General features: G+C 43.2%; 1 protein-coding gene across 1 annotated transcript in view; it reads right to left on the bottom strand.

The window, feature by feature from the left end:
• Positions 1–1,104: 1,104 nt before the first annotated feature.
• Positions 1,105–12,162, bottom strand: part of LOC119433726 (uncharacterized) — a 133,147-nt gene continuing 122,089 nt past the window's right edge. Inside the window, exons 10-12 of the mRNA XM_037700982.2 lie at positions 11,224–11,399; positions 8,003–8,101; positions 1,105–1,429 (exon numbers count right to left, since the gene is read on the bottom strand). Of these exons, the coding sequence (XP_037556910.1) occupies positions 1,283–1,429; positions 8,003–8,101; positions 11,224–11,399 (422 nt within the window). The 3' untranslated portion in view covers positions 1,105–1,282. The remainder of the gene's footprint in view (positions 1,430–8,002; positions 8,102–11,223; positions 11,400–12,162) is intronic.

The following is a 12,162-nucleotide window of genomic DNA, read 5'->3' as shown; positions in this document are numbered from 1 at the left end:
CCAGTTACCTATTAATATCCGAGAATGCGCATCTTTATAAACGTTACCTTATATTGAGTGTATGGTGTTGTGCTGGCCGGCACGCCACATACGCTAGTAAATTACGTATGGTCTGTATTTACTTTTTTTTCCCCTACATTTTCGCGCACAGGGTCTTTCTCCGAAACCCGTGCGCTAAACGACGCCGTGGCACGCCATTGCTCTCATCGAGAAACGAGGTCGCGAGTAGAGTGGCAGCCATGCATCGCCACGTACTATACCGTGAACGCGCGCTCACGCCGTCAAGGACGCCGTGTGTTATGCCCCCGTGGGCTGGCGCTTTCCTGATATATGACGGCCCCAATGAATGGCCCCCGGTCGCGCGATGTTTCGTGAGGCACGTGTTCTCTCTTCCTGCCAGTAGCGGATCGCTTCTCTTTTTTTTTTTCCTGCGTGTATACGCAACTATACACCGCCCGGCGCAGCTACCGCTCCTATAGAATAAAAAAAACGCTGATGTCACTACTCATAACTCAACCCTCGAACGGTTGTAATTCGTCAAGATGAGAGGGGACGGCTCAGGTGTACGGGAGTTCAAGCTGGAAAAGCGCAGTTTCACCAAGTTTCTCGCTTTCCGGTAAAAGTTAGTAGGATTATCTACGCTACAAAAGGACGCCGAATCGCATGAAGCTGACGTGTACGTGAGGAGTGAATTGTATTTTTGTGGGTTGTATTCTTTGCGCAAAACGAAGCTCCGATCCAATTTACGCGGACGCACTTGGAGAAGCGTGAACTTTCAGTAAACGATGCACCCAGGCTACCGCGCCTACTACCAAAGAAACCGCGTCGCAATCTTCGTCCCCTGAAACTTTAACGTCCCTTTGCGCAACGCATTGATATGAACTTGGCTGCTGCTTTTATCGCATTCTGGCCTCGGAATTAAGCGCTATGGCTTCTGCCTCCGACGTTATGAAGGTTATACTTTTTTTTTTCTTAGCAGACACGAGACATAATGCTGGCAGAGCGGCTGTAAAAACAGACAGTTCTTTCTGAACCAAGTCATCTCTGTAAACTGCGGCTGGATACAGTTACTTCCAGTTTTTTTTTTTCAGCTTAAATGATGTCAAGACTATCTGGTAGCCGTCGAACAGAGCGGACAATAGGACGGTGTCGTAACACTGCGCAACGTTTCGCTAACACTTTGTTTTTACAGTATCTTGCAATCTTTTTTTGCCCTTTATTTTTTATTCTCCTATGGAGCGTGACATACATTTCAGAGATTGGTGTGTCCGGCGCCGATCTTTTAAATGGGACCGACGAAGTAGAAGGAATCTCTGAGGAACGGTGCCATCACGGACTGTGTTTCTTTCTTTGTGAGGGTGACCTGGATTTTCTTCTTCAACAGGTCTTCCCTCAGGTTCTTTACCTCCCGTTCGGCGTGCGTCCGTAGCTGAAAAAAGAAGAGAAAAAGAGGAAATAAGAAGAAACATTGGCGAACTGATATTGAAGATATTGATATTGCTCGCAAGACTGTCTTACTTCTTCAACACTGTTTCTGGAAGTTATAAGTTTTTTTTTCCTTTTTTTAATGTGAATATTTATTTGCGTAGCACCCGATGTTTGAGACGCTAGAACTGTGTACTATAAAGTGAAACGAAATTGCGGCACATCCAGCAAATTTTGTTGGAATCGACATACAGCGAAGCTTTGTAGGTAACTTTAAAAGAAACTTTTTTTTTTCAATCTTATCTCCAAAAGCACTTCCCTTATAAAGAATAGATTCTTCCAATTTCATGCCACCAAGTGCTTCAAACGTGTTACTAAAGTCCCCCCCCCCCCCCTCCTCCCATCAACTAGCGGCAAGAGCTACAAACGTCGAAATGGTTGCTTTTTTTTTTTTTTTTTGCTTTTACAACTGAGATTTGTTGTTTTTATACCTGTGTTTATCTTTTCACATTTTTGAACAATCATCAAAAATGACGTTAATGACCGTTGGCGGTAGCAAGCTTGTTTGTGCATCAGCGATTTCGCTCACTGTCTAAGTTCAGTGAAATTTTTAACACAAAGTTTTCCTGCTCACATGCAGCACTCAGTAGACGGGAACGCCTCATTTTCCATCAAGCCTAAAGAAAAAGCGCAGGTTCTGCGGTAACCGGTATGCTATACTCTGCGTCAACAACGTGGTCAAGTCGCGCTCACGGGTCGAGCCCCGCGAAGATCGCTGGTGTCTTGCTCTTTTACCCAAAAGCAATCGAAAAAGGAAAGCTAGAATAATTGCCAGTTTCTTCTAAATATGGTCACAACTGAGGCAGCAGTTCGCAAAAACCATGTAACTCACGCTTGTTCTTGAACGTTTATTTCTAAATCACATTGATCAATTTCTATATATTATATATAGTTGTAATGTACAAGAACTAAGCGTTTTTATGGTATATACGACAACTTTATATCCTAAGTAGAAGAGCCGCCACGGTTGTTTCAGAAGTACTGAAAACGGGGGGCTTGTGCCGCCGGAGCGAGACCGCCACGTTAAAGGCGATTTATGAAAAAAAAAAAAAAAAAGAAAAACACTATTTTTGCTGAGTAAGGGAACATTGCCTCTGTGCCTAACCCAATTTTCAGTGCGAGATTTTGTTCGATTGCTGCAGTTTGTCCAATGCATTGAACTAAAGCAGTTATGATACTTTAGGTAAGATCTTTTAGATAAAAACATGTTCCTTGCCAAATCGCCCTTATATGAGAACTCTAATATTGAAAATATTATTTTGAAGCTGATTACGAAAGTGAATGCTATTTTCTAAGTTCAGTAAAAAGCTCGCTTTGTGCACAACATTTGAAAGAAGGTTCCACTCACGTAGTGCATCTGTTAATTTTTAAATATTTATTCACCAAAGTACTAGCATATATAGAGATAAAAGCTTACAGTTACACTACTTCTGAGTTTTGTTCGATAAAACTCGGTGTGCACAGAGACGACCGCCTTTACAAGACACCTGCAAATTTTAAGAAATGTTCATTTAGACAAACTTGAGAAAATTACGAAACGCTCTAACCGTCGCAAGTGTCCCCACTATTGCCCTTGAAATTCATAAAGAGCGCTGAAACTTGTTTGTTAGTTTCTGTACTTTCGCAATTACAGTACAAGGACGTAGCTAAGGCCTACGCCCGAACCACGTACATCATCCACGTTAAAAGACTGTCCAAATGCAACCCCTTCTCATCTGCTCGAGTGCGCGCGCATGCGCTCTCGCTCACCGGTGCTGCTCAATGTGACACATTCGGGGGTCATCTGAAAGAGCTAGGCGGCGTGGGCACATTAGACGTGTACGTGACGATTGTGGCCGTAATGGTTAGGGGCCGTCAGGCTGCTGCTCTTGGGAACCGAGGTTTGATCCCACCATCGGGCACGGGATTCAACTTTATATATACAGTGGGTTCTCGTTGATACTGATCCTCACGGGAACCAGGAAATAAAGCGTATCATCCGAAAATCGTATTATCCGAAAATAATCGTATATAAGAAGCATTTGTTATTTTTTGTTATGTGATATGTATGTGACATAGTGCACTGTATAACCCGATTTCGTTTTAGACCTGCCGTTCTTACGTACGACACCATGTTGGTTAAGTTGTTTTTAATTTTTGTTTTTCCCTTTCTTTTTTCCTCCTCTTCAACGTTAGTGTTGCCTAGCTTCACTATATTACTTACTGCGGATAGATTGTTGTCTATTAATATCCTTATTTATTTATATCTGTATCATTATTTATCATTTTTGTAATTGCACTGATTCAGCTACCGTTCTTGTCATTGTACCTTTTATATTAACCATGAACAGGAGGTCCCAATTCAGTTTTTACTATGGAATCTCCTTCTGTATACCTCTGTCTGTAAAAGTTTTTTGTGAAATGATAAAAATTTGATTGATTGATTCATTGATTGATTGATTTATTGATTGACTGATCGATTGTATATACGAAAAAAACGTATTATCCGGATAACGTATTAGTCCGAATCGTATCAACGAGATTCCACTGTATGTATATATATTAAATGTGAGCTATAGGGCAAAACGGCAGCAGTACCCAGGCGGCACCACGGTCCGGAATGCCCAGGAACGGTTCGCAAGGAAGGATTGGCTTTAATAAATCCTTACTTGTGTTTAAACTAACCACTTCCCTCTGCGATTGGACGAGCTCGTGGACGTTATTCCGGAGCTATCACTTACTGGGATGCGATCACCTTCGTGAAGTCTTGCGTGAATAGTCACCGACGCACGCGTCGGAGAATGCGGCCGGCTGCGTTCGTGGCAGTGGGCGAAGATGGCGAGCTTGGAACAGTGGTGGAAAGGTCGAAGGCGCGAAATCTCGCGAACAATCATCGTATCCCCGTAGGTTCTCATTCAAGAATACTGACACTGCTTGCTGATATTCTAGCAGCTATGTTTGGGAAAGAAACTGTGTTCGAGAAAGTTGCATTATTTTTACGAAACAAAAGTACTGCTTAAAAAATATTAGTCTGCCGTTTACTGTCCATTTTCAAACTTCAGAAAGGTAAACACATTTTTTGCAGCGTTCCGAACGAATTAAAAGAAATAAACGACAAAAATAAATAAATAAATAAATAAATAAATAAATAAATAAATAAATAAATAAATAAATAAATAAATAAATAAATAAATAAATAAATAAATAAATAAATAAATAAATAAATAATGCATGCACCAGGTTTAAAGGCAATGTTTCTACTGGCATTTTTTACGGCACTCACCGATTTCAGTTGGTACCAAAATCGATAAATACTTACGGACGAACGCAGTTATTTAGCGGCGACATGCTTTGGAACTACTGTTGAGGATAAGCATAAGGAATAGCTTGAAATACGCATTATTAGTGTAAATAAGTGTGAAAATATTCGATCGCCCGGAAGCATTCCTGAGAAATTCTTGCTTCCCAAAACACGAGTAGTCCATTTCCCGTTAGCGTACAAATTTCGTGGAGCGAATATTAATCACTTTACTGTTTCAACAACTGCCTCTCCATTGCGTCGCCTTGGTTCGACAAGTTTACTTACTCGCTACCGATCCTAGCGAAACGCTTGTACGAGTTCTTATTCGGAGCTTCCGCGTTTTTCATCATAGCTTCACGTACCTTCAAGGCCAACTTATACCGTAGCCTAACTCCACCTGTTCGCTTCTGTAAGCTATTAAAAGCATTAATAGAAGTGTGCGTTCGCCTGATGTTACCTCTAACACCAACATTTAGATATAGATGGTTATCTATTAACATTGCAAAAAAAATACGATACAAAATACGTAGATGTTATCGGGTTGTCTTTTACTGCAACTTCGTTCATTGAGCGAAGTTCCTGGTTTCTAGTGAAGCACTTTTGAATTGCGGCACCCATGATATTCGCATGCAGATTACGCTAGTTTGTAAGTCAGCGAGAATTTGACGTTGCACAGCAACATGAAAGAGCACTTTTGCCAACATAACCATCACTTTTGTGCTTAGCAAATTTGGTCCAGGAGGAATAATTATCATCATGTAATGTAATTTAATGCAATGTACCAACGCAATGGTTCTGTCCCATTGCCATTTATTCTCCCACTTCGTCAGCGGTCGAAGTGGTATCGGCCGACCATGAACGGTAGATTATAAGGAAGGAGTGGAATCGCGAAAAAGGGAATCTTCACGTCATAGCGGCCAAACTTCTGTTTGCTGCGGCTGCATTGAAGAAGTGTTTAGTTCGCGCAAAGCCGGTGTTGCGCGCAAATCCTAACGCAAAAAGGATGTCAACGCGCAGTGTATCTTTCTTTCGTAGTGTTTTTCGTAGCTCGGAGCACCTTCCGCGTGTGAACTACAGGGCACTACTAATAGAGTGCCCTGGTTCTTTACCCAAGCGTCGATCTTTCGAATGATGTAAGATACAAGGCAAATATACCTGGTAGCGAAGCTTCCATATAGAAGCCCATACGTTCAAAACATGGTGGTTCATCGGCGGTTCTTGGGGCTTAGCGCCATCTGTCTGAAGAGGGAATACTTCCGGCGGAAGAAAAAATAAAGTGACGCCGTATCCGTTAAGAGCAGAACTGACGCCATTTTGTTCTCAAAGGCGCGAAATTTGTTTTCGGAGGCCTGCCATTACAGCTGTATATTCGAATGCCCCGCCATTCGACTTGATGGGCGTTCCGAGCTTTCAGCGCGGAAAGCGATGCAGGAAACGGTCAGCCGTACGGGTGTCGAAATCGGATCCCTGCACTGAACATGATTTCTTTGGAAGCAGACGAACGCTTTGGGAGTAGAGTGCTCGTCCTTTCGTCGGACGCCAAGCCCGTCAGCCAGCGCTGTCGCACGAAAACAACTTAAGTAAACAATTACCTTGTGGTCGCACCTCACTACATTTGGATGAACAAGTTAATAACCATGAAACTACCCGCGTCACCAAATGCAGACAAACGTCGACAAGCAAAACAACACAACATGTGAGGGGGGCATATTGTAATAGGTGAACTTTGCGAGCGCGCCTTTCTGCTCACATCAAGAGCTGCATTGCATTGCAAGTGATAGCGGGGTCAACGACCGCCGCTATCGGTGGGCGCTGAAAAAAAAAAGGTATTTGTTGATAATGATCAAGTAAAATAGAGTTGTCTCTGCTTTTGTTGCCATGCGTATATAAAATTGATTAGGAATTTTATTTTCATTGATTGAATCTAACTGTGTCTTGCTTTAATTTAAAAACGCTTTTTTCTTCCCAATGTTTGTTCCCTCCAACCATAGTCGCGCTGCAATCGCTGCTCCCATAGCCACCTTTGCTGATGTCGGTGACAATGCGTTCTGAACCGCTTTTCGCCCAAAGCTTCGCGACCTATTCGGATCGACCTTGTAAGATATACCGGCCGGCCAACATTCGCAGTGGCTTTATCGATCTACGAGAGTGACTGGCAGCGCAAACAACTCGACGCCAATGCCGGTTTCACTGACGATGGACGCTGGCATGGGCTTACATGAGCGTTTTTCGTCACCACCCATTTTGAGACACAACGGGTGCCTCTCGTTGCCAGTAACGTTTCGCACAGCTTCACTGGTAACAATACGCTATCGTATATATGATATATTGGTACGAGAAAAATATGCGCTATGTAGTATTTTTTGTTCGTTGTTCCTGCAGTACGTACAGTATTTTCTTGCTTTCATTTCACTTGCCGAAAAAAATGTCGTAAGTTTTTTTTCCCCTTTTTTCACATGTCCACTTCATTGCAATTTTCTTGCTCTGTGTGCGTGCTTGTATTCGTGTTCAGTCGTGACCAATATGTTGGAGAACACGGCTTCCGAATTTGTTTTGAGTACGTTAGCATTACAGGTGTCATATATATATACAAGAGAATTAATGAAACCGACGGGCTCGACCATTGTTAGTCAAATTATTAGAAGTCAAAAAAACAATGACACGAAGGATAATATACGCGAAATTATTTGTAGTTCTTAATTGCATTAAAGAAGTGATGAATAAATGGAAATTCAAGTACATAAGGAAAGTCGCAGTTTCGCCTGAAATGCAATGCATCTATTGCGATAGCAATTAGACAGCTCTACGAAGTGAGGATGTATATATGGTTTTATTGGCCGTATTAACATGTCAACATTCGCTTACACACTAAATCAACTTGCATGGTGTCACGCGCACACGAGGAAGAGCACCAGCAAAAACGCTCGCGTGAGCAAGAGCGGCAGCAACAGTGAGCGAATTGACCTTCGCTCTGTCTCTGGCTTCAACGCGAACTAAGCGGCGAGAACACATCGCACACGAAGCTATCAGCACTCGGCGCATGTAGACATTGTACCCGTCTCGGATCACTTTCAAGTTAGGGACCGCACGGCCGCGCTCAGCCGCGCCATAAACGCTGCCGCCGGAGTAGAACGGCCCCAGTGCGTCTAAGTTCAGAAAGAAAAGGGCTTTCCTTTCATGATAGACGGTTTGTGTTTGTGTAACGCAGCAAGTGCGTAAAAGAGGGAGCCTGCCTACCCTGACTTCGGCTCCGAGGGTGATGCGGGTGTACTCCAGGCGTCGCTTCAGGTCCTCAATCTCTTGGAGCACTTTGGCGATCATTATTTTGTAGCTCAGCTGAAAAAAACAAAACAACAAGACATGTTACGTACGTACACTAAATAAGGGGCCAATATAAACTTTTCATGACATGGTCAAAAAGGGGGCGTTACAGGGTGACACTAAAGTAGCAAAAAAGAGAAAGGAGAACTTTAATAATTCTAAACTTTTACAAAGTAATTTGGTGTGATTTGGGGGAAAATGTTCAAAAGCAGATGAAATGTACTTAATAGCAAAAACGTTTTGAGCGCTTCTGGAAAGTGGACGTTCCCAAACTGCCAAACTGAGAAGTTAGCGCTGTAGCACCGTGTGCCAGTGTACAGTAGTGAGCTATATGAGGGAACATTATTAACTGCAGTGTGACAGGAAGACAAACGACAGAAAGGAAGCGAACATAAAAAAAACACATTGCTTTTTGTGTTCGCTTCGTTTCTGTTCTTTGTCTTCCTGCCGCACTGCAGCTAATAAGGAATCAACACCAGCCATCCCAGGTTGCAGTTCTTATATAAGCGAGCACACCGACTTCGTTTTATTAACAATTACTCGCGATGTGTGGGTTCAAATCTGATTTTGTATATGCAACGAGTAGCCTTTCATTCAACATTTAGTTTCGTTGAGCACATTTCTTAGGAGCATGTGGGCGTTCAGCCACTACTGCCTATTGAACGTAATTTGGATGTAGCCTTTCATATTCGCGTAGGTTATGAACATATGATGATGATAATGATTTATATTGCCTTTTCCTCCAAAAAGGGGAGGGGGGGGGGCGAAACTGAATTACCTTGTCTGCTTGTGCTAATTAGGCTTTAGTACATCTACAGCAGTCTGAGATTTTGCCTATGTCTACTTTATACTGCCTCTCTGCATTAAAAGTTCAGTGTATGGTACAGCTATCTACACCGGAAAGAATCCGAACTATATCAGTGACTTCCCTGGGTGTTTTTTTTTTTTTTTTTTTTTGCTTGTCACCAGTATTATAAACCTCCCTTGCTCGTCAAGTGGTTCCATCCGCTTTAAATTTCAGCGCTTCTGGAAAGTGGACGTTCTCTATGATTCTCTCTTCCGTTAATATCTTGGCATTTCGTTGCGGTGTGCCGAGCCATTTCCGGGTTTTCGATGCTGCAGACACATGCCTCATTTTGCTGCGAATATTTCCTTCGGCATTTTTCTTTTCTCGTGCAGCCGGGTCGGGCCTCAACTACCAATTACTGATGAAGCCACTGAACCACCACCTGTCGGTGGCAAATGTAACTATAGTTCCAGTATAAGTAATTGTTATTAGAAATTCCTTTGCCATTCCGTACATTCCTGTGAAAATCGCATCTTTCTACTGTCTCTGCTTTTAAAACTATACATTTTTTTTACTTTCTCTGATACTTTTGAATAGCGTTGTATTTGTGGCACACCCCCTGGTGCGGCGTGCTACAAATCCTCGATCGAGGCCCTTAGGCTGCCATTAGATCAGAGATGGGAACCAGGAATGAAAGCTAGACATGGCGAATTTTTCCTGAGCTACCGAACCCTGGCAAATTAAAAGGCTATGTTTGCTTCCCAGGATTTAGCCGGCGGGATACAGTGCGACCCTCCGTGAATATTTGAAAATGATAGATGGCTAATTTCGTGTTCCTCTTACGCGGTAGTGTTATCTTCAATTTCTCTGCGTGGCAAACTTATCTGGGTCATTTGGTATTTGTGTTCAAAGACTCGTACTCTTTTTTTTTCCTTTAAAGTAATACCATTCATTTCCTTAGCAAAAAGTCCGTCGGCCGCATGAAATTCTTCTTTTGCGACTTTCACAATTGCCGCCCGCTTCGTTTTTGTCCTGTAAAGGGTGCTCTGCCTTTCTACGAGCACGTGTGCGGCAAAACAGCTTTTGAATTTGAAGGGTGACGGCAAAAAAAAATGGTGTCCGTTATCTCCTGGAGAGTCTAAACTATCTCATAGATATAAAAGATATGACGATGGTCGCAACAAAATGTATTTAAATTGAATAATTCGCATGAGAGGAAATAGTAATATATATGTTAACGCATCCCTGCTCTAATGCTGGGTGCACATCTAATAAACTATGCTGCGTTCATATGATCCTGCCGTGAACCCCGGCTCGAACATCATTGATTTCAGAACAGTGATGAAGTTGGTGTGGCGAAAATGCACTACAAGTTTGCTGCGTGGTGTCAAATTATTGCCTGCAACAACTTTACGGGAGTAACAGCCGCACGAAGCCAACGACAGCGTAGGCAATGAAAACGTAGGAAAACAATTTTTTTATTTTTTTTTGCATGAACAAAAAGAGGAAACTAAAGTGTAGTAAACGACAACTGGTCACTGGTGAGGGCCTTCCTTGGCTTCGTTGTTAGCGGGCTTCATGCGTTTGTTACAGACACAAAATCGAACCCCTCAGTTTCCCTGATTCTCGCGCATTGCATGGTGAGGTTCTCGAACCTGGTAGCCTTGGTGCGTTAGAATTGCATACACGGCTAATTAGTCAGCTGCCTCCTCCCAAATTCATGTACTACATCACGCCTGAAGTTCAAAGAACGTTGTACATCCGCTGCCATGACCGTAAGTGACACTGCTTTACACTCCTGGGGCTAGGTTAAGTTTAAATGCACAGGCATGGTTTCTGCGAGTTCTGTAGCTTTTCAAGGTTTTTGTAGGTGACGCAGATTCTTAATCTATTCTCTGGGTTTCTTTTGCCTGTGTCTCTTATGTCTACGTTGTGTTGAACAAATTTGAACAAAATTTAAAGTTTAGGTCATGCTTACGTACTTTAGCGTCGCTCATAAAAACATATTTCCTCTTTGCTGACGGCTTTCGGATTGGGTGCTTTAGGAGAAGCGTAAGGAAGCACCTACCAAGGGGGCCCCTTTGCTATCTCTCTATAAGGGGCGGAGGACGATTTGTATACTTGAAATATTCGGCGACACAAAGGACAGCTGTCAGCACTACATTAGGCATTTCCAGGTGTTCTCCTTCTCAACAACGGACAGTTTTGATGATGTGACGTCAACCAGTGCATTCACGAAACCACGGTCGCCGGCTGGCCAGACTCCTCGCAGTCGAACTGCACTTTCCGAATTTGCAAAAACCCTGGAATTTCGCTCCGAACGTTGGAAGCGCCGTGTGCGCGCGCGCACCTTGTTCGAGGGTTGCTCGAAGCGTGGGTAGCCGGTGAGGCGCAGCTCTCCTTCGACCCTGGCGAGCAGCTCCCGGTGCAGCCGCTCCAATTCCAGCCTCCAGCGGGCGCTCTCTTCCTCCAACTTGGGCGTAATCTTCTTTTCCTCGGCGTAGCGCCGACGCCACATGTCGCGTGCTGCGAGATAAACGTGCGTCTCCTTTGTTAAGACTGGCGTAATTCACGCTATTTCCAGCTGTTTACGCTTCTCGTGTAGACAGATGTTTTGAAAATTTTACAGGGTTTAAAATTGGGCAAGGTACACAGTATTGTAGTCTGTGTCGGAAACTGCTGAGACCTCATTCGGTATGAAAACTGCTCTTTCATCACTTGTTTTTTTTTTTTTTTTTTTTTTTGATGAGCTGGAGGTCCTGTGTACTGAGCTGATATTTGGTGCAGGACAGCTTCTCTTTGTTTCATTGCTGTCGTAAATGATGATGGCGGTGATGATGACACATCGGGTTTATTGGCGCCAGGGCCAGGGATGGCCAAAGAGCGCAACTATTGTAAATGCTCTGAAAATTTGTTTGCCAAATGCTTCGAAGCGAAGGCAGTGTGACTTACGCGTAAAACCTGTTTTACTTATACATGATGAAAATTCAAAATTATATGTTTTCATCGCCTATCTTTTCCATCCATTTAAAAGGGCGACTGTTCGTTCTTTAATGCCCTTGACTTAGTTGGCTGCTGGCAGCATCTACGTTCCTCAGTGTATGCGACAGAAGAGAGATTCGTTGCAGACCGCTTTGAGTGTCATTAGCACACAAGTCCTCAAAGGATGGAAATCTTCGGCTCCATAAAGTTGCATCCACAGTTATCTGCCTTACTTTTTACCTCGACGGCCTTTCAAGCTACCGTGTAGACGTAAATTAAGATGAGGTTGCTTGGAACTGCTTCAAGC

Source organism: Dermacentor silvarum, chromosome 11 (assembly GCF_013339745.2).
Source record: "Dermacentor silvarum isolate Dsil-2018 chromosome 11, BIME_Dsil_1.4, whole genome shotgun sequence".
NCBI classification, from domain to species: Eukaryota; Metazoa; Arthropoda; class Arachnida; order Ixodida; family Ixodidae; genus Dermacentor; species Dermacentor silvarum.
Note: the sequence above shows the minus strand (reverse complement) of the source record. Positions and strands in the feature narration are given on the sequence as shown.